The sequence below is a fragment of the Amphichorda felina genome (assembly GCF_050947745.1).
Source record: "Amphichorda felina strain 45539 chromosome Unknown scaffold_8, whole genome shotgun sequence".
Lineage (NCBI taxonomy): Eukaryota > Fungi > Ascomycota > Sordariomycetes > Hypocreales > Bionectriaceae > Amphichorda > Amphichorda felina.
Genome location: NW_028145042.1, coordinates 857,481 through 879,858, shown reverse-complemented (window position 1 = coordinate 879,858; position 22,378 = coordinate 857,481). Strand labels below are relative to the sequence as shown.

The window sequence follows — 22,378 nt, the reverse complement described above, 5'->3', positions numbered from 1 at the left end:
TAGACTTTACCGAACAGGGACGCATTACTCAATTCCGAGAATTGAGCAATGTAGGGAACCGCCCTGAATGTGTAATCTACAGTTCCCAGGCAGCACAACGGAAGTTTGAAGCGCTGCCGTGTACCACATGCACGGGGGTTGTCTACCTATCGGCCGCATCCCTTTGCCCGAGCGAGTGGCTGCTATATATAACACAGGCGCAAACATACCTTTGTCGATATTCGAATACTTGGTCAACGAGGAGAAGCATAGCTTGATCCATTCATGTTTCCACCAAACACTAGCCATAGACTCGACATCAACATGGCTTCCCCTAACCACCTCCTCCTCTTCCCCCATGAAAACACAGATCTCCTCGGGGCGATACATGACCTGAGCGTGCGAGCCCGGACACACACGCAGCTCCGAACCCTTCTGGATCAAGCCTCAGAAATTATACATAGAGAAGCCACCTCTTTGACCGACCCTGAGCGTGCGAGCATTGGCGAGTTTGAGGATCTCGTGGAGCTCGCTGAGCAACACATCGGGCGCGCTAATCCGCTGGTTGATATTCTCCTTCTGACCACTATTCAGATTGGTCAACTCTTGACGCAAGTTTCCCAGAATCGGAGTCGAAGCACCTAGAGTTACAGGCAAATATAAGCTAACCGGCCAGTAGGTTTGCGGAGGACCATACTTCCATTTTATCAGAGAAACCAGTCGACGACCTGTTCTCTATTGGATTCGGTATTGGGTTAATTGCGGCGACTGTTTCTTCGACGGTAACAACTCCAGATGCTGTCGTTACGCTGGGCTTGGAAGCCGTTGCCGTTGCCTTTCGCCTGTCAGTGGCCCTGCAACGGACAAGCAAGCAGATTGAAGATTCCGAGGGCGCATGGACGCGCATCATCTCGGGTGTTAATGAGTCGGAGATCGAGCAGCAACTAGAAAAGGTCAATGCCACACTGCGGCCACTCAAGCGCGCATATATCGGCCAAGTCCTGCCTGAGGGCATCATCATCGTCGGACCGCCCTCGACCCTCGATACTCTCTCGCAGAGCCAGACCTGGGACCTTGCGCACGCCACAGAATCCCCTACCGTCCCAGCTCGATGCTTGATGTTCAGCCCTCATCTCCCTTCAGTCGACATCGCCCAGATAGTTGGCACTTCCTCGGCGCTCGACACAGCCACCGTCCAGAGGCCGCTATACTCGGCGCACTCTGTATCCGACTCCTTTTCTGCTGAAACATTTGGCGACGTGTTGCGCCGCGCAGTGGAGGACATTGCGCACAAGCCGGCTCGAGTTGAGGACGCATTCCAGGCAGTGGCGGCAGTTCTTCAAGAAAGGGGCAATGAGGATGTCGTTGCCACCACAGTCGGCTCGAACTGGGATGCATCCAGAGCGCTCAGCATCTTGGAGCAGCACGGCCAAAGCGTCTCTGTCGGCAAGTATACACCATCCCCCCAGCCCTTTGGCAACGGCATCGACAGCATCCCCCGGCATGAGATTGCCGTTGTTGGAATGTCGGGACGCTTCCCTGAGAGCGACACGCTGGATGAGCTCTGGGAGCTGCTCGAGTCTGGAACGACAACACACAAAGAGATCCCCTCGACACGATTCAACGTCGACGACTTTTACGACCCGTCTCGCCGGACTCACAACGCCCTGCTCGCCCGCCACGGATGCTTCATCAAGAGGCCCGGCGACTTTGACCACCGGCTGTTCAACATCTCGCCTCGCGAGGCCGCGCAGATGGACCCCGTGCAGCGCATGCTCCTCATGACCACATACGAGGCCCTGGAGATGGCTGGCTACTCGCCCGCCGCCGACGGCAAGCAGGACCGCCCACGTATCGCCACGTACTTTGGCCAGACGGTCGACGACTGGAAGACCATCAACGAGCAGCAGGGTATCGACACGCACTTCCTGCCGGCCGTCAACCGCAGCTTCGCGCCGGGACGCATCGGCCACTACTTCCAGTGGGCGGGCGGCTTCTACAGCATCGACACGGGCTGCTCGTCCAGTGCCACGGCCCTGTGCCTGGCTCGCGAGGCCCTCGCCTCGGGCGAATGCGACGCCGCGGTCGTGGGAGGAGGCACGCTGCTCAACGCCCCGGAGTGGTTTGCGGGCCTGAGCCAGGGAGGCTTTCTGTCGCCCACGGGAGCCTGCAAGACGTACTCGGATGCCGCTGACGGCTACTGCAGAGGCGAGGGCGTTGCCGTCATCGTGCTGAAGCGCGCGGCTGATGCTATCCGGTCCAAGGACAACGTCCTCGCCGTGGTGTCTGGCGCGGCGCGCAACTGCAATGCCGGTGCTGGATCCATCACTTATCCTGGCGAGCATGCTCAGGCAGCTCTGTATCGCCGTGTCCTGCGCCAGGCTGCGGTTCGGCCGCAGGACGTCAGTGTCATTGAGATGCACGGCACAGGCACGCAGGCCGGTGACAAGGTCGAGATGCAAGCGGTGCAGAGCGTCTTTGCGTCTCCTGCTGGGCCTCGACGCCAGCAGCCTCTTGTTGTCGGTGCCATCAAGGCCAATGTCGGTCACAGCGAGGCCGCGGCTGGTGTCATCTCGCTGATCAAGTCCATCCTCATGCTACACCACAACAGGGTTCCCCCTCAGCCCGGCCAGCCATTCACCCTTAACCCGCACCTGAAGCCCATCCTGGGTCCTGAGAGTGATATCCAGCTTGCCAATGGCCAGGCTTGGACGCGCAATAGCACGACTCCTCGCTACGTGCTGGTCAACAACTTTGATGCTGCGGGCGGCAACGTCAGCCTGTTGCTTCATGACACACCGTCATTTGCTGTTCAACCCCCTCCGTCTCAGCCCGATGAGCGGTCTCACCATGTCGTCGTCACATCTGGCCGCACCGTGGCGTCTCAGGAAGCCAACAAGAGCCGTCTCCATGAGTACCTCACCCAACATCCGAACACGCCCCTAGCCGACCTGGCCTACACAACCACCGCTCGTCGCATGCACCACCTCCACCGTGAGGCATATGTGGTCAAGTCAACCGAGGACCTCGTGCGTCAGCTGTCGCAGCAGACTGCCTCTGGGAAGGACAAGGCCTCGGATGCAGCATCGTCAGTGGTCTTCGCCTTCACGGGCCAGGGCAGCCAGCACATGGGCATGGGCGGCATGCTGTATCGGACATCGCGCACGTTTAGACGCCTCCTTGACTCGTACCAGAGCCTCTGTGACGCCCAGGGGCTAGACTGCCAGTTCCTCGACGTGATCCGCGCGTCGGGACAAGACGCCAAACTGGACTCGCCCTCCACCGAGCGCGATATGCAGGTCGCCACTGTTGCCCTCGAGATTGCCCTCGCCCAGTATTGGCAGTCGCTCGGCGTGCAGCCGACTCTTCTCGTCGGCCACAGCCTGGGCGAGTATGCGGCACTCTGCGTTGCCGGCGTGCTCTCTGTGGGAGACGCCCTCGCCATCGCCTACGAGCGCGCCGAACTCATCTTCAGCAGATGTGCGCCAGGTGAGGCGGGCATGCTGGCTGTTGGTCTTCCCCTGAGTACCATCCAGTGGCGCCTGCGTGACTCGGCGGCGACGGCTGGATGCGAGATCGCCTGCATAAACGGCCCCTCAAGCACTGTCGTTGGCGGTCCTGTCGCTGCCATCGAGGCGCTGGAGAGCTATCTTAAGCTAGACGATGCAACCGTCGCCACCACTCGCCTGCGCGTACAGTTCGCATTCCACACTCGCCAGATGGATCCTCTGCTGAACGACCTCGAGGCGGCTGCCGAGCATGTGATCTTCCACGCCCCCACTATCCCAGTGGCATCTACTCTGCTTGGCCGGATTGTGAAGCCCGGAGAGGATCGCGTCTTCAACGCACAGTACCTTCGTCGGCACACTCGCGAACCAGTTTCCTTCGTTGAGGCGGTGCGTGCGTGCGAGGGACAGGGGCTTATCCAGGATCAGTCATTTGTCGTTGAGGTCGGCCCTCATCCAACCTGCATTGGTCTGATGGCCGCTGGCACCCAGAAGGTGAGCCTCACGGGCTATCCCAGCCTGCGCCGAAACCGTGACGACTGGGAGTCCATCTCTCAGGCTCTTGCTGCCGCCCATCGCGCTCAACTCCCCGTGGCATGGACAGAGTTCCACAAGGACCATCTCCATAGCCTCCGTCTGTTGACCGATCTCCCCACCTACGCATTTGATAACAGGGAGTTCTGGTATTCGTACAAGACGAAGGCGGTGGTTGATAGCACTTCCAGCGCTATCTCGCCTACCTCGCCCCCAGGAGCATCGCGGTTGTCCTCCACATGTCTGCACTCGGTGCAGCAGCTTCACAAGGAGGAGTCCAAGCTGCTTGCGACGTTCGGTGTCGATCTTTCGGACCAGAACCTCGCCAAGGCCATTGGAGGCCATGTTGTTGATGGCGTGGCCATCTGTCCCGCCAGTATCTTCATGGATATGGCTTACACCGCGGCTGCATACCTTGACAGAGAGAACTGCAACAGCAACGCTGCGTCAGACTCATCTCTGGCAGCATACGAGCTGGCGGGGTTGAACATGTTGACCCCGTTGGTCCTCCGCGAAGACGACCTTGAGCTTCCACAGGTCTTTGTGGAGGCAGTCCTTGACCAGTCCACAGACGTCGTAACAGTTCGGTTCCTAGCCCATAAGGGGGCAACAGCTACCCTGATTGAGTACGGATCCTGCGTAGTTCGTCTGAACCAGTCTGAGGCGCCCATCACTCAAGCATGGTCTCGGATGCAACCGCTGGTAAAGGCACGCGTTCGCAGCCTTGACGAGCTGCTGCGCCCCAGACAGGTTCACGCCATGGACAAGACGCTCTTCTACAGAGTGTTTTCCGAGATTGTCGACTACTCGGCTCCCTTCCATGCTGTCGAGGAGGCCACAATCGCAGCGGACTTCCGTGATGGTGTCATGACCCTCCATCTAGCCCTTACCCTGGATCTGGGCACCTTCACCTGCAGCCCCTTTGCCATCGATGCCCTCGTCCACATTGCCGGCTTCCTACTCAACGCTGACGTCCGCAAGCCCAAGAACGAGGTCCACATTGCCAACCACATTGGATCGCTGCGTGTCCTTGGTGATCTCTCATCGAATGGACCTTTCCGTGCCTACACGACTGTTCGGGACCAAGATGCCAAAACCGGCACAAGCCTGTGCGACGTGTATGTCACCAATGCTCAGGGCGCGCTCGTGGCGGTCTGCACCGACATTTGCTTCAAGAAACTTGAGAGGAGCTTCTTTGCCATGCTGACGGGCTCAGCTCGCGCGTTCCCCAGCAAGCCGCGCGCACAGCAGCAACAGCAGCCCATCCCAAGGCGCCAGTGGCAGGACAGGAGTGCAACTGACAGCTCAGAGGACAGCAGCCCTTCCGCTACACCCACATCGGCTGCCTCGTCATCGTCACCGAGCAGCCTTTCAGACGTGGTGGATCTCTCTGCGGAGCTGTTCGCCATTGTCGCAGAGCAGTGTGGCATGACCGTGGCCGAGCTGGACAATGCAAAGGGCACCGTGACGTTCACGGAGCTGGGCGTAGACTCCCAGATGAGCATCAGCATCCTGGCTACTTTCCAGAGAGCTACCGCCGTTGAGTTGCCTGCCGCCTTCTTCATGGACTTCCCGACGCCGGCTGATGTGCAGAACGAGCTGAGCAGCCAGCAGCTGGAAGAGATCAAAGAGCACGAGCGAAAGATAAGGGATGCGCCGCGGCCGCAGCCAAAGCGCAGGAGCAGCGGGAAACGTACCGAGAAGCGCAGCTCAGCACCTCCTCAGGGCCCTAGCGTGCATCTGTTGAGTCTTGTTGCCGATGCGCTGGGTCTTGAGGCTAGTGACCTCACGCCTTCAACTACGTTCGAGTCCATCGGCATGGATTCGATGCTGAGTATCAGGATCACGTCGACGTTCCATCAGGATACTGGTATCGAGCTGCCTGCTGTGTTCTTTACTGACCACCCGACTGTGGCGGCTGCACGTGAGGAATTGGATGGACCAGAGGATGCGACACCACCGGAGGAGCTATCGAGGACCCCGTCACCCGTGAGCCGGTCGCAAATTGCTGTTGCTCCTGTTGTCAAGGCGGTGAATACGGGTAAGTCGGAGCGGCAGGAGAGGATCGACAATGCTGTCTCTCGGGCGGTCCTGATCCAGGGGCAGTCTCGCTCTCGCGACCCTCCCTTGTTCATGACCACCGACGGCTCAGGCACAGTTGAGTCGTACATCCACCTCAGCGCCCTCCCCAAGGGCCGCCGTATCTACGCGCTCGAGTCGCCGTTCCTCGAGACCCCCGAGACGTTCGACCTGTCGATCCAGGAAATGGCCTCCATCTTCATCCGCACCATCCGTCGGATCCAGCCCCAGGGCCCGTACCTGATCGGCGGCTGGTCCGCCGGCTCCATGTACGCCTACGAGGTTGCACACCGCCTGACCACGCAGGGTGATTCCATACTGGCGCTCATCATTCTCGACATGCGCGCCCCTTCGCTCATCCCCACCGACATTGTCACCAACGACTTTGTCGACAAGCTCGGCACCTTCGAGGGCATTAACCGCGCCCGCGACCTGCCCGAGGATCTGTCCGCCAAGGAGACGGCCCATCTGATGGGAACCTGCCGCGCCCTGTCCCGCTACGACGCCCCGGCCTTCCCCATCGGGCGCCGCCCGGGCCAGATTGCCGTCGTCTGGGCGAAGCTCGGCTTGGACAACCGCCAGGATGCGCCCATCGCGGCTATGTGCCGCCCCGGTGTCGACATTGGCAAGAAGCTTGGCGAGATGACGTTGCCGGAGTTTGAGCGCTACTTCAACTCGTGGTTCTATGGTCGGCGCGAGCAGTTTGGGACCAATGGATGGGAGGACCTCCTTGGAGATCGCATTTCTGTGCATGTTGTGGATGGAGGTTAGTTCAATCCCTCCCCCTTTACCCGCCCATACGGTGAGGAGAGAAGTCAACTGCTAACATGTTACATTTAGATCACTTCTCCATGATGTGCCCACCATTCGCTACGGAAGTTGGAAGGATCGTCGCTGATACCGTGGCGCAAGCGGTATCTGAGGACTGAATACACCATTGAAATTTGTGTTGTTGTATACGTCGTCGCATCATTTTTGTCAAATTTGTTAGACTACCTATGCTTAATAGTGCGTTGCAGACCTGTTAGAGACGTGGTGCAAGGATGAAAGACTAGCTGCTGCAATAGTTAGACTAAGAAACTGGGGTTAAGGCACTGAATTAGAATAGATTAAGAATCTCTATGCAACTGATTTAGTTCCCAATAATATGAAAAAGACACACGCCATTGAGGTAGGGGAAGCGGAGATTGAGACCTGCCATGCCCGCGTTCCTTGGCTATGTCTGACCTTGCCGCCCCTTTTGCCGAAACTACTCCTACTGCTCCTGCTGGTACCAAAATGCACCCTCCACTTCATCGGGGAACGGGATTGTGTATGCTGCGAAAGCTCGAGCTGGGTCCAGATTTCCGGAGGAATAGTGTTGTCCTGGCTGGCCCATACCCCGAGATCCTTCTACTTGTGAACTTCGGGCGGTAGCTAGCCGAGCTAGGTGCGGATATTGGTAGGTAGGTCCATCGAGTCCCATCTGAGCCTGTGCGTTGGGGATCGTTGGGCTGCGGGTGTCCCTAGCCCTGGTGGTTCCCGCCGTTCATGTTGCCCATCTGCTCCAACCCTTGTGTTGTTGTTTGCCCGCCTAGGTATATTTGCGTTTGCCTAGCCGAATTCGCTTACTGGACGGTTGGCGATCAGGTTCCGGGTTTGCTAGTGAGCCTCCTTTATGTTGCCGGCGGGTAGATAACCCGGGGCGTTCACAGTATTTATTGCAGGGTTCGGAGAAGGTCCCATGGTGCCCTAGCCTTGTATCTTCTTTATCTGCAACTGTTCTTGAAGCTGTGCTTGCGACTGATCAGAGGGCTAGTTCCTTTCCATCTGGTGCATCTTTGCACCTATTGCTGCTAATTTTGGCGCAGGAATGACTAAAGTAGTATCTAGAGATCTACTAGGCTTTAGCTCCATGTCCATGGCCTAATCTTTAGCTAGAGCTTGAGAATAGTTGATGATCTGGCTGCGTGTAGTCCATCGTCGTAAGTAAGCTATTATCTTCTTGCCAATGGATTTGATCCTTTGTATCAGCGCGTGGTCATAAGCCTCCCACGAGGGGCACGTTAGCCGCACCCAATATGATGTTAATACGTTGTAGGAAATGAATAATGGATGGGGTCGTCTGATAAACTTCGGGCTCAAGGTTACATGTAATGTTGAATTTGTAAACTCTGCCTACATCGAGGCCACTGGCATCGGAGAGTTGTCAGTAACTAGGGGTGTAATGTGCGGGGAGAAAACTCGCATCGTTATCGACAGGTCGAGTTATCCTTGGAGGGATACGGTCCACTGCCAACTAATGCCGTCGAGGGGTTTTGGACCGCTCGTCAAGATCTCGTGTAGGTATGACCAGAGATGGTCTTGAGATATGCGCATCGGCTGCCTCTTCTGTTCCTGCGCGTCGTTGGATGTGAGAGGGTTGTTGGAGGTTTTGTCTGGGTTCCGGATATTGCCCAGGAGACTGTGGCTATTTTGCCTACCACCCTTTATGGCCTTTACCGTACACCTTCCGTCCAAGACCAAGAGTCTCCACTTCTGTAGTCTCGTCTCGTCGCTGATATCTTCCGATATGGTACGTTTTATTGGAAGCGGGTTCTTCCGCAACCCAGAAATGTTGTTACCGCCTCTTTTGGGGACAGCAGATCCGCCGGCCGGCCGACCGAAGGTCGACTGACTCGACTCGCATAGGAAGACGGGGACGTGATTTTCGGGCGGATTCTGGCTCTCTCAATCTAAAAGCAAGAGGAGTCGTAAACCCTGAAGAACGTGCCATGCAAGATTGACCGAATTAGCCGAAGAATGAGGCTGGATAATCCTAGCATACATACGGGATTGATGCTTAGGCTGCCGTACATGACAAGGCATACTCACGGCACATGACATTGATGACACAGCCGCCTTCCTGAGTTGACTAATGAAGCTGTTCAGCATGCTGGGAGCCGTGGCGCAGCAAGATACCTACATGTATTTACCGAATTTACCAAGATTTTGATAGAATCAACGTTCCAGAATTTCCGTCCCAAGTACACGTAAAGACAGTCGGAACTCAGAAGCTTAGATGGACCAAAAAGACCCACAAACCGAGATGCTCCTCGAAGAAGATGCAGCCGTCCAGGAATGGTACCTCGGTCCAGACGGGGGATGGTGAGTGAACCGGTCAGAACTTTTCAATGAAGGCTGACCTACTTGAGGCATGATATTACGAAAGCCGCTTATGAAACGTCTCTTAAACATCTGAAACAAGATCTCAAGGGGAATACACAAGCACTTGCCTGGATTGAAGGGCGCCAATCTCTTGACAAGGTACGCGCAGATGCCGAGCGTGTCGAGGCCCAGTATCAGGGAGTAGGAGAGGCCAAGAAGACCGTCGTGCACTTCATTCGGAGGATGTCCTCTTGGATTGTCTTTTATGGTCAGGTCCTAGACGTTCTCTCCCAGCATCATCCCACATACGTCGCACTGGCGTGGGGAGCTGTTAAGTTCGTTTTGATGATGCGTAATCCGAGCAGTGGGATTGATCGTGCGATTCTGATTGTGAACCAGGGAGTCATTAATCATGAAAAGATGGCAAGCCAGCTGTCTCAATCTCTAGAGCCCAAGATAGAGTTGAGCGGATTATGGAATCTATGGTACCCAAACTCATATCTACCAAGGAATAGTCATTGGTGTTTCTAAGGGAGTCTAGGAGCGCGGATTGGAAGAGGATGGAAAGAGGGCCTGAATTTTCCCCACATGTTAAGCCGCTACGAAGTAATCAGATTCGATTCTCTATACTTCGCAGGCAGTAAGCCGTAGTCCAATTTTTGGGGGTTTGGGAGGTCTAGTATAAGGCATTGTTGATCAGTTCCATAAGTGTGTAAGTCTGGCGATCAGCTGCATGTCAAAGGGGCATAGATGACAATGTGGGGTGTATTCGTACTTCGTATTCCCATCAATTGTCCATCGACAACCCTGGTACTTTTGGACCTCTAATCTCCCACGACAGCGATTAAAAACTCAGCCGCAATCTCAAAGATCTTTGATAAAGATGGCGACCATACTCTTGTGTGGCCATTTTGGCTGTCCAAACCGACTACCGTACAAAGCACGACGTTGGGTGTAAGCACGAGGCTGAGAAGAACCCACGCACGAAAGGTCATCCACCACACCACATCCCATTCATTCTCTCAAAAACAAGCAACCCCACGCTGTGATGGAACAACGGCCCTCGATGGCAAGTCCTGGCACGTACCCGGGTCAGCCCCTAAAAAACAGCCCGCTCGGCTCAGATGCAGTTGCTCCTGCTCCTCCCCCACCAGCCACAGCCTGGATGCCCGACAAGGGTGGACATGGCTCTGTTCCTCCAACGTACTCGCAGGCAGTGGGAGAATGGGAGGACGGCAGCAGACCGGGACCTTCTCCCTTCAACGTGGCAGCCCGACGAGGCGATCTAGATGAGATCAAGCGGCTCATTGCCAATGGAGGAAACATGTTCGCGACCGGCGAAATTGGACAGACCCCTGCCTACTCGGCCGCCGTGACGGGGCATACCGAGATCCTCGAGTATCTCATACAGCACGGGGCAGATTACACAGCCGGCAATGAAGATGGCTTCACTCCACTCAATGCGGCCGCTACCAAGAATTACCCGGAAACGCTCCTTCTCCTATTGCGCTACGGAGCTGACCCAAACGCTCCAACAGTCGATGGACAAACTCCTGTATGGTCCGCCGCCAATGAGGGTCATCTTGATACGGTGCGGGTACTCGTTGAACATGGTGTCAACTTCTCACACTGCAGGAACGATGGTGGATTTACGCCAGTTTGTGTCGCCGCCAGTGAGGGCCACGCTGATATCGTTCAGTTCCTGGTAAGCCACGGTGCGGATGTAACACTGGCTACCGTACACGGGGTGACACCTCTGAGGGCGGCAGCTGCCGAGGGTCACGTCGAGGTTGTAAAGATTTTGTTGCGGAACGGCGCATCAGTCAATACTTGCTGCGAGGATGGATATACCCCTTTGATTTGCGCGGCTGTCGGGGACCACGTCGAAATCCTGGAGACTTTGTTGCAGAGCGGCGCACCAGTCAATACGCCCTGTAAAGCAGGGCATACCCCATTACTTTACGGGGCCATGAAAGGACACCTCAGGGTCCTCCAGCTCTTAGTCCAGCATGGAGCCAGTGTCTATCGCGATCCGAGCACCAACTGGAGTCCGGTCGCCGCGGCGATCCTACGAGGTCATTTTCGGACAGCCAGCTGGCTTCTTAGACAACGGTCTTATTCATGATCGACGTTAGCTTCACGACACCAGCTTAGATCAGCGTTAGCAATAAGCTAGTTAACTGCGGCTGGCCCAACGCCTCTACCTCCACCTTTTATCGCGGCTTAAACTCTGAGCCTGAAATAATCTATAAACTGTTTAATACATCTCCCACTATAACCCTATAGACACCAACGCGATGAGCATCTCTTATTCAGCAGAACGTCACACGCTGTATAATGACTATAAAAATAGAAGCTATGTGGGCCCCCTCTTGTATAGCGCTTACTTCGTTGCGCGTGATTTCTTTGGAAATTAAAGATCAGGAACAGGGATGATTCCCCCCAGGAGGAGAAGCCGATTACCTAAACCAGTACTCCGTAGTGTAATTAATAATGCCCAGGCGAAGGAGAATGACATTAGTCAGTTTCCATTGATTTCAAATGATTTGTCACAGCTTACAGTTGCTTCCGGATAGGCATATAAATACTGATGGCGGCCATCCTTCTCGTAAGGGAATGGTATGTCTCTCATAACGTTGCGGTCCAAGATCCAAGATCAAACATCCCCCAAACATTCCCCAGACCTTTGCAATGCCTAGCGCACGCCTATCCCTCGAGGGGACAGAAATCTTTTACTCCGTCCAGGGCCCTGATTCGGGCATCCCCGTGCTCCTAATTCATGGCTGGACCTGCGACATGACAGACTGGGTTTACCAGTCCTCGCTCCTACTCCTCGCCCACACCGTGTTCCGCGTCATATCCTTTGACCTCCGGGGCCATGGCCGGAGTCTCCTTCATTCCACCACCAATACGCCGGTCGTTGACCCAATTACCATGGCATCTGACAGCACCCAGTTGCTTGAGCATTTGGGGGTCGGACCTGGCAATAAGGCGATCGTAATGGGCCACAGTCTAGGGGGGACCATTGCCACAGAGCTCGCGGCGTCCCGGCCAGATCTAGTCAGGGGCACGGTACTTGTGGACCCGTCTTACTATATGACACCTGGTGCTATATTCCGGGCCATCGATTTCATGAAGCCGAACTTCCAGGTCGGGTGGGCCGCGTACTTCGGTAGCCTATACCCTCCCGGCACGCCCGACTGGATCAAGGAGTGGCACAAGCTCCGGGCATGGGCCATGGAGACATCTGTCGCCATGAGCACATTAGAGCAAATGGGAGAGAATCTTGGGCCAAGCGGCGCGGCGTACTTACGGCAGAAGAAGATGGAAATCCCCAGGCTGGTTGTGGCTGCGAGCAACACGTCCTTGGACATAGAGAAGGAGGCCGGCATTGATGAGAAGTTTGACACGATCGAGGCTATCGAAACCACCCACTGGGTCATGAAGTCTGAACCGGAGAAGTTCAACGCTGTTTTGGAAACCTGGTTGAAGGCGCAGGGTTTTACGGAGAATGAGTGAGTGTGCCTGGCGGGTAGAACCAGCTCGGAGCTATGGGGAGGGGTGCGTCGGACGTTGCGTACGTTGCTGTATAGAAGAGGATTTAAAGCATGAGCACGATTGAAAAAGGATATACCCAATCAGATAGGCTATAATATCGAAACAGGGAGGTTTAGATGTTGTGGCAGGAAATCTGGAATATTAGAATACGGTGGAATGTCGGGAGGAGAATGAAAAAGTGTAACGCGGTGGTAATGCTGCGATATCGCAGGGACCTCACAATTTAAGGGGTGGCGGGGTTGTGACTTCATTAGTCTCCCAAGAGTGTAGTAAGCGCCTAAGCAGAAGACCACTTACAACACCGTGTCGCTGCTCGCTAGTTCATTGACTGTTACTTCTGGAAGTTGGGACGGGCGAGAATTCGAAGATGTGGGCTCTAGACACGGCAGTAATTGAACCATATACAAGAACATGAGGGGATCCCGTATTTACCACTATGTATAGCCGTATATGCTCGGTTTGATAATATATTGGCTTATATTAGAGTCTCAAAGCGTGGACAGTCCTAGACTATTGCATAGTAAGCGATTCACCCAATATGCTATCACAACCTATAAATGCCCACGCCGTTTAATTTCAGTGTTTGAGATGTATAGATCATGACTTATTCACCTCCTTAAACCTATGGGTCACCTAACATAACTCACTCTAATCGCCAATGATGACCTTCTTAAATAAATAAATAGAAGTAGATATAGCCGTATTTACGAAAGTCGCCGGTGGACTTTTCTAGCCTAGAGTAGTTATATTAGGCGCTCTAGCAATGGCACGGGTTGCTCCCTAATAGTCCAAGACGCCTTTGCAGCCCAGCATTACGCCCTACCAAAACTCTTCACTAACACAAACAACAATGCCTATTGTCGAAGCTTTGGTCCTAGCTTGCAACGTTATGCAAGTCATCAGCTTTGCCTATGGAACCATCATCCTCTGTAAGTAGGACTACCGGGGAGGCTCTTTGGATCACTAGTTTAAAGACAACGCGAAGTGTCTCTCCTAGGTTGCCGAAGACATGTCTAGCTGTGAGTACGTCCGCGCCAACGAACTACCCAAGAGGTGAGGCCCGCTCCTGGGCACGATTTTGAATATCAATTAGAAAATCTTTAGGGAGAGAATTGGTGGTTTCCAGAGGCTCTTGATATTGAGATTTCTTTGGCTTGTGGAAGGTACTAATACCCTCAGGAAACATCTTCTCGCACAGTTTTCCTCATACCCAGACCTTGTCCCACCCAGCAGGACTACCATTGATGAGAAGACGCAGAAAGGACTATTTTTGCCTGCATATATACCGCTGCAATCTAAGACGTAGCTCTACAAAAGCATCAATTACATGCCTCATATAAGCCTAGCCCTCCCTGACAAACCCGCATGTCACATCCAAGACTCTAAGCTCCAGCAATACCGAGATCACGAAGCCGAGACCTCAAGTAAATCCTCACCATCTCTCTGCTCGCCCAACTCTTGAAACCCAAACCCATCAACCAACCTCCTCGACGGAATATTATCCGGCCGCACTGAAGCCCGCACCACCCTAACACTTGGATCCGCCTTCGCAGCATCCAGCAGAATCCTCACCGCCGCCCGGGCATGGCCTTGACGACGCCACTTCGGATCAATCGCATATCCAATCTCCACCATGCCATTCTCGTCCGGCCGCCCGTGGAATCCGGCTCGTCCCACGACAGTCCCCGTGCGAGAGTCGACGACCAGTCGACCCACCCATACCTTGTCGCGAGGGTCACGGTTGATCTGCGCGATCCGCATTTCCCATACGAAGCGGCACTCTTCACCGATGAGAAATGGCGTCAGTGGTTGGGTAGACAAGGTACGGGCAGTCTCCAGCTCGCCGTTGTTGAGGGCTTCCATGACGGGGAGAGGCAGCTGTACGAGTTGCCGGCCAACCGCCTCGGGTGCCGAAGACGTCCACGGCTCTGCGGTGGTGGTCATGGTTTTAACGGAATGACTTGCAGAGGAAGGATACAAGTTGATTGCTGTGGTGAACTGAACTGGCTTAAAATTTTTGTTGCAACTGTCGTCCGCTTGAATGACTCACTGAGAGGGGGTGAAACTCACTGAGAGGGGGTGGACAGGACCGAGGTACGAGGGATACCGTAAGCACTTGTGTCTTTCATACACCTTAGTGCGTCTAAATGATTGGATTGGGTCTTCTCCACGAAAACAGGTGGGGTTTGGCCTGTTAATGATTTTGCTATCGATATACTCCGTAGAGTTTCTACTAATTTCCGTGGGTAAGCTATTTTAGGGAGAAAATGCACTAAGGCGTCTGGTATGAAAGAGACGAGTGCATACAGTATTAGGCAGGTGACAGCAGCCCACCTAGATATCCCACCGAACTGGTCCACCTACTCATGTCTTAGTACGAAGGGGGGCGTCAAAAGTATTAAATGTTTCTACGAAGTAACCCACCAACATTATCTGCCAAGTGTTATTGTTTTAGGGCTAGTGTTAACCTTATTGGTAAGATACTTGTAAAACGTCCAAGACTTTGACGCCTCCCTTCATACCAGCTCATAGCCCTCCCGGACAAAACGGTAGGAGGCCAAGTCCCGCCATCTATTTCAAGAAAACCCCACTTTTTGAGCGTCCCTATCTGACCAAATCTTTCGCAGTATCGCACCTGTCCCGTTGTGAAACCGTTACTCTGTAGCCTGCAGCCTCCCCAACCTATAGCTAACGAAATATGATGGTTACCCTGTAGCATACCCCAAATAAACTCCGCCAACCATGCAAAACATGTACCTCAATAAATTTAGTAAAATATAGTTCAGAAATCAAATGAGAGAATTGAGGGGGGGGGAGGGGGGGCGCACTGATTCAAAAATGCATTAAATTTGTAGTCGATGCAAGAATATCGCAAAGGCTCTTTTCTATGATTATATCCAAGGAGACCATCCGGAATTCTTCTTCTCATTTTTTGCCCCTTTGTGGACACCGCCGCTACCAGAGTATTGCGCCTGTATTCTCAATCAGCATAGGTATTTCGAAAATTGGAATTATCTTACAAAGTCGCACCATTCTTGCGGAAATAAATGCTGAGCTGGTCATTGTAACTTGATATGGTGTGGTTGAGTGACGGACGTATTGATGCCAGGAAGCAACGAAATGTGTACTCTTTCTCGGGCTTTCAGGCCTCTTTAAATAAAGGCCTTTTTTTATTCTCTTCAAGATTGACTGATGGATAGGTGTCACTGGCCAGGCGCGCATAGTGACCAATAACCCCAACATTCTCCAATCGCCGCATTGTAAGGTGAGATTCCCGGTGGGCCTCCCGGCCCTAGGGCGTATATCAGCCATGGAGCGAGAGAAAGTGCGCTGGCGAATGTTGAAGCATGGCATATAGTTGGGCGACTCCGGTGTGCATTTAGTCTAAGTCTGTCCGGCGAGCTGGTGGGCCAAGCGCAGTTCGTACTAGAATGAGACAAAGCGAGTCTGACTGGGCGTGGACCGGCGATAGGAAGAATCAATGCAAGCTTTGGAAATTGTAGGAGCGAAGAGAGCCTCATATTTTCAACATGTACGGATAAGACATGGCTTAACGGGTTGCTCGTCGGACCGGGGGTGTCAGACCTATTGGGGACTGTTCATGACTACAGGCAGACTAGGGATCCCATCCCATTGGGATTAGAGTCCACTCCGGTGACAGTAGTGTGGGGGAATTGTCTATATCAGTCTTCCAAATTCAAATCACCCCATTTTGATTTGAATCCGGGCACACACAACACATAGGTAGGATAATGAGGACGAGGTAAGTGACAAGTCACCCATACGGCCCTTATTCCTCTAGCGGAACGTTATGTCTTAGCTAATCACTTCTACTGAATTGCTAGTTGAAATTAACTTATATTCAGCTTGGCCATAGCCTTGTCCGGTTACATAGACCGGAGTCACCGGACAAGAGCTTGTCACTCACCATGGGCAGCTCAAAGCCACAGTCCAACCCTCAATCAACATAGTGCGTGAAATTAACAGGGCTCCATTTATGGATGGAAAAAGCTTCAAGTATAGCGTTGCGGTCGTCGCTTCCATAATCATGTATATATCCAGGGCTGATTGGTCACTTTCTGCCTCCGTATTTCTCGGTCCCGCACCCTTATCTCGATCGCTAGTGAGAATGGGCCTGCTGGATAGCAACGAGTACCATCTGCGCAATAGGAAGCATCCTTTCTTCCTGCATATTTCGCCACGCATTTGGATCATCTGCCGTCGTTATTCTCGTGGCCCCACAACCGACACATTGCTGGTATGTGCAGAAGGATTTGATAAGAAAAGAGCCTCTTGGTTCTGTACATACCAATTACAGCCAACTTTTGTTAAATCAAGATGGGCAGACTAAGTTAGATGTTGAAGTATGCTGATCATTTGACGAAACTCACTTTTTGCCTATTCACATACGATACTTCGAAGATAAACTCATTCTGAACTCATGCCCAGTCAGATTGGGAGTCTTCATCTACCGCCTAGGCCAATATACCTAATTACATCCCGAATGAATCAATCTCTATAGCAGCGCATACAGCTCCAGACATCCGACAGTGATCAGCAGCTTAGAAATCCAAAAGCTCCGGCCATGTAGTCACAATGACGAAGCCAGATTTGGCGTGGCCGTCGCCGAGTCAGACTCAGTCTTGGTCTCCGTATTAGTCGGCGACGCAGTCTCAGTTCCAGTCGGCACCTCGTCCCAAAAAGAGTCGTCAGGCTCGAAAACATTGAGACACTTGCTGCCGCCGCAGATCTCGGTCTTGTTTCCAGAGCAAGGAGTGTCGCAGTCGGTGGAGTTCGTTGCCAGGTCACCAAGGACGGAGTCACTGCACCAGCACTCGTTGCCAGCCTTGACGCCAGCAAAGATGAAGGCGGCCTTGTAGCACGAGTCTTGGCACTTGGCGATTGTGAGATTATTGTCACCGCCTTCCTCGCTGATCAGCTCATCGAGGGCTGGGTACTTGGGGTTCTCATCCGTGTAGCAGCCCAGGGTGGACCAGCTGGTCGGAGACGGACCAAGGGTGCTAGTAGAGGAGGTGAATGTGGTGGTGGCTGTGGGAACCTCAGAGCTTGTGGTGGTGGGAAGGCGCTCAAGTGGCACGACGCAGTAGGACTGGACGCGCCATGGCTTGCAGTCGAGCCCTACGGAGGGATTCCAGAGAGAAAACTCCTCCGCGGTGATGTTCCAAAATTCGCGAACCTCCTCGCAGACCAGATCATTGGCATTATCTTCCCACATGACACAGGGGGAGATGGTGTCTGGGTCAACTTGGAGACTAGGCCATTGGCCAGCCAGGACTGAACGAGGGATGGCGAGCAGAGCCACCACAGAGGCGGCGAGGGTTGGAAAGGAAGAGATGGCCTTCATCGTGACTGTGACAAGGGCATCCAGCTTGGAAAGGATCCGTAGAAGTTAGTAGGAACCGCAAGAAAGCAGAATGGTAGGGTCAGGAGGATAAAGAGGGTAGGAATTAAGAGAGAAGAAGCTTGGCAATATTCACACCGCAGACTACGCGGTGGATGCCAAGGTGGATAGATTGAAGAGCAAAAGAGGGAGGGAGAAAAATGCGGCAGGTTAATCAAGGCGGGAATGAGCTATGTTGGGAGGGTCGGAGAGAGAGGCACAGCATGCAGGTCCGCCAAGGTGCTGTGCCACCCAATTAAGAATTGCGACTTGTCCATTATTTTCTCGCTATCTTGGCACTTGGTTCCTGACCATGACCGTGACCCTGACCCTGGGGGCCCAGAAGAATCTTTTTCTGCCATGTGGTCAAACCATCAAGGCGCATCTCCACAAGTTATTCAACCGCCCTTCTTGGTACATTCTCCTGCTTTGCCTCTTGTTGATGCGGCGGTGCTTTTTCGGTCTAATTGATTTGAATCTCACCAATGACATTGTAGAGGGGCAGGTTTCTCTGAATTGATACCAGTTCGAGATAGTGGTTGCGAGCTGACACTTGCGAGCTGTGGCTCTTTCCCTTCCCATCACTCCCCTCCTCCTTGTAGCATAGGAGTATGATAGACGCGGGGTGAGGGAAAAAGGGCTTGGCATTCAAAAACTACCAAAGTTCCAAAGTGGAAGACTTAGCCCTTGTCAGCATTCACGGAGCATATCTCTAGGTTGGGGTTGGATACTCTGTACATCTGCTTCACATTAGAGTCGGTGACCCGAGGCGTTAGAATGGTGGTCAGATATATCGTTCTTGGCACAGCAGCTGGTTGGCTGGGATCCCCGAGATTCCCTGCCAAGTGATCCATTACGGATAGCTTATGTATGGCAGTTAAGGAAATGCTCTAATTTTCCCCGCATGATACTATGTAGTATCAGCCCTGAGCCCCCCACCCCCCTGGAACCTTGTTCGGTGGAGTATAGTATAGACCCCTAGAGTACTTGGGAGTACATAGGCTGCAGGCATGTGGCACGGCCGAAATCCGGGCATGGGGTTCTACCAGGAGGGTTGATAAGGCTGCGTGATTTACGGTGTTACATCGCAAAACAGTGGAACTACCAATGGCTGCGCAATAGCGGCCTGCCTTGTCCTGAACAACAACAGCCACCGCACGGATAGAGAAGCCCATATCACGTCAGCCTAATCACTCTCCACCTGCACTCTTAAGATAGCGTCGCGTCAGCTTCTTCAGCTTACCGTTTGTGTCGTTCTTTCGGCTTCTGGATTGGCCTGTTTCCCACCTCGCCTGATCTGACCCGAACTCATTTCTCCTCATCCCCAAAATGTCGCATTCACCAGCCATGGCCAAGAAGAAAAAGACGCCTGCGCTTGGCAAGGGAAAGAAGCTGCGGCCCTTTCATCAATTCAGCCGATTCCCAGCTGAACTTCGCTCTCGTGTCTGGGACCTAGTCGATCCCCAGCCTCGCATCGTTGAGCTGCGCCCCCACCGCGGCGAGAATAACCTCGGCCCTGTCCAACAGATTCGGTGCCTCACAAAGGCACCTGCTATTCTTCATGTCTGCCGTGAGGCTCGTCAAAGCGCTATCAACAGGCAGCTCTACCAACGCGCCTTTGTCCTGGGCGAAAGCTCTACTTGGATCAATTTTGACGTCGACATGATTTCCATCAAGCCCATAGACTTCTCATGGATGAAGGTGGAGAAACCATTGATTCAGCGTTTCCGATTTGAGGGCGAGAACGACTCGGGGTTCTTCCACTTCCGATCCAAGGAAGTGAAGGAGTTTACCCATCTGAGAGAACTTCACATTGTCTGCGAAGATGGCGTCATGTTCTGGATTAACATCGCGGAGGAGATGGACTTCCCAACGGAGAATGTATTCTTCATCGCCAAGGGCTCTATGGGCACCCGTATGTATAGCAGGCAGCAGCTGTTTGAACTGTATCCGTCGCGACCGTACCAGGAGTACAGCAATAGCTACTACCGACAGATATACGACAAAAGAATCAAAGGGTCCGAGGGGGAAATGCCCGAAGACTACTTTTGAGAGTTTGTTATATAAATATATGTGTTGCTGAGATATCTGTCATGAGAGGCGATCAAAGCGCGCTCAAAGTAGACTCACAAAGAAATGAGCCTTGGTTCACGGCCGCATAAGAGGGGAACACACACATCTGTACTGTATATTGCCTCTATCCTCTCTTCTCCATATAAGAAATATTGCTGTAATTCTGAGCGACATCTCGGCATAACCAAGATGATGCAACTTGACGTCTGCCCCACGGTATTTGACAGCAACCCTCACTTCACTCGTAAAGCCCCTCTAGCATCCCTTGACCTTGCTTTCCATCTGCTCAAAGTCATTCATCACCGCCAAATGGTCCTGAGCACTCTGACTGGAGTAGTAGTTGGTTTGAAAGTCATTCATCTTCGTGCCAGCGTCCTTGACGCCATTCTTGGTCATCTCGTACTGTGTTCCAGCCCAGTCAAACTCGATCCACGTGCCCTTATGGTTCTCAAACCAGTCAAGATTCTTGTACTCATCCTTGGTAGCTGGGTTGGTGCCTGGATTCTCGGTGACCATGTATTTGTTGTCCATCTTGTTGTCATTCTTATATGCCTCGACGACGAAGCGACCATTGTCACCGATCCTGGCGGCACGAATTTGTTTCACCGTGCTCTCAAATTGCTCAAACATCCACTTGTTGCTGTCATTCTTCTTGGACTTTGCCGTGTTTTTGACAGTGTCGCCTAACTTGTCGAGATAATCGTTGTAGTCCGTGCCGCCATACTTGAGGAATCTGTAGGGGTTGTAATCACCCACACGACCCTTCTCAAGCTGGCCCGTCTCCTCGTTGTGGTAGGGCATGTGTTCACGCGTGTACATGTAGTAGCTGACGGCCGACTTCTCAATAGGCAGCGTCTTTGCGTTGACGTCGGTGCCCTCGGGCATCATGAGATTGGCGTTGTTTCCACCACTTGTCTCACCAAGGTTGGTCATGAGCTCCCAAAAGTTGCATCGCTTGCCGCCCTGTTTGCCGGCATCATCGAGGGCTCTGCAACGGTACTCGTCCCAGTTATTGTCTCTACACTCGCCATTTTGCCACGACCTGCACCTGAAGCCAAGCTGGCGAACGTCTGGGCTGTTGAGACCGTCGATTTGGTAGGCGTAGTAAAGAAGAACACGTTCAAGGGCACCCTGGTAGCCGCCAGCAATAACAGTGGTGGCGAGGTAGACACCGGTGAGGATCAGTGACCAACGCATGATGAGTGTTTGAGTCTGCTCAAGGGGGAAAATGCGTGAATGAGTTTGAGAAAGGCGGAGAGAAAGACAAGAGACAGGAGTAAGATGAAGTCAAGAATAGATGCAGGACGACACACCAAAGTCGCAGGTGCGTATGTCTCTCAGTCAACAAAAGAATTCCAAGTCCTTCCAGCATATGGGAAACATGGGAGTCAATAGGAGACACCTGATACCGTAAGACAGCGAAATGGACAAGGTGCGCGTTATCACTTGATCGGTCCATGCCCGCTACTACCCGACCATCCCCGTCCTAGTCTAGACAAAAGCCTTCATGTTCTGGGCAAACTGCAAATTTTCAGCGGCAAAGCGACGTGACATGAACTGCATTGTGGTCTTGTCGTACGGCACAGCGTCGGTCTGCGAGGAGCACAAGTAGGGCCAAGAAAGGGGAAGCGGGAATGAGGAAGCTCGTGAACGCTCGACAGGCTGATGCTGTGCCTCTCGGAAATTGAAGAACATGGGGGTACAGACCCTCACACACGACCTTGTCCTCTCACCTGATAGGAACAAATCCTTTTTGTTTTGTGCCAAGATGGAGCTTACCCATCGATAAAAAGTTGCCAAGCGATGCTGCAGGAAGGGTCAGCAAACCGCGCGCATAATAGCCATTTTGAATTATAGTCTTCCGTGGCGCTTGGCCACAAAAGATCCCTGTTGCAATTGAAGGTACGTTTCTGTACTCTGCTGGTACCTGACAGCCCGGCAGCTGCAAGCTCCATACTAGGCTTCCCTATCTTGGCATTAAATCGAGCTCTGGCTGGTCTAGGCCTTTTCTCTGCTGCCGAGAGCCCCCGTACCCGAGGCCTACAATCAACTTACTCCGCAGATGACTGCAGAAGGCAAAATGATGCGTCCGCATGCCGCTCGGTGATGAGCAGCTGCGATG

At 53.3% G+C, this 22,378-nt stretch overlaps 5 protein-coding genes across 5 annotated transcripts; 3 read left to right on the top strand and 2 right to left on the bottom strand.

Annotated features, from left to right (window-relative positions):
* Positions 1-303: 303 nt before the first annotated feature.
* On the top strand, positions 304-7,027 carry ACO1O0_007952 (Type I Iterative PKS; the record flags this gene model as incomplete). The annotated part of the gene is made up of 3 exons (XM_083197318.1): positions 304-610; positions 691-6,864; positions 6,939-7,027. 3 exons carry the CDS (start codon positions 304-306, stop codon positions 7,025-7,027), a joined length of 6,570 nt encoding a protein of 2,189 aa, XP_083046786.1.
* A 3,362-nt stretch (positions 7,028-10,389) lies between these two features.
* Positions 10,390-12,743, top strand: ACO1O0_007951 (uncharacterized protein; the record flags this gene model as incomplete). The annotated part of the gene is made up of 2 exons (XM_083197317.1): positions 10,390-10,929; positions 11,907-12,743. 2 exons carry the CDS (start codon positions 10,390-10,392, stop codon positions 12,741-12,743), a joined length of 1,377 nt encoding a protein of 458 aa, XP_083046785.1.
* A 4,630-nt stretch (positions 12,744-17,373) lies between these two features.
* On the bottom strand, positions 17,374-18,147 carry ACO1O0_007950 (WSC domain-containing protein; the record flags this gene model as incomplete). Its single annotated transcript, XM_083197316.1, has 1 exon — positions 17,374-18,147. One exon carries the CDS (start codon positions 18,145-18,147, stop codon positions 17,374-17,376), a length of 774 nt encoding a protein of 257 aa, XP_083046784.1.
* A 1,383-nt stretch (positions 18,148-19,530) lies between these two features.
* On the top strand, positions 19,531-20,235 carry ACO1O0_007949 (2EXR domain-containing protein; the record flags this gene model as incomplete). The annotated part of the gene is made up of 1 exon (XM_083197315.1): positions 19,531-20,235. The coding sequence occupies one exon, from the start codon at positions 19,531-19,533 to the stop codon at positions 20,233-20,235; it is 705 nt and encodes a 234-aa protein (XP_083046783.1).
* Positions 20,236-20,511: 276 nt separating this feature from the next.
* On the bottom strand, positions 20,512-21,453 carry ACO1O0_007948 (uncharacterized protein; the record flags this gene model as incomplete). Its single annotated transcript, XM_083197314.1, has 1 exon — positions 20,512-21,453. One exon carries the CDS (start codon positions 21,451-21,453, stop codon positions 20,512-20,514), a length of 942 nt encoding a protein of 313 aa, XP_083046782.1.
* Between the last annotated feature and the right edge of the window lie 925 nt (positions 21,454-22,378).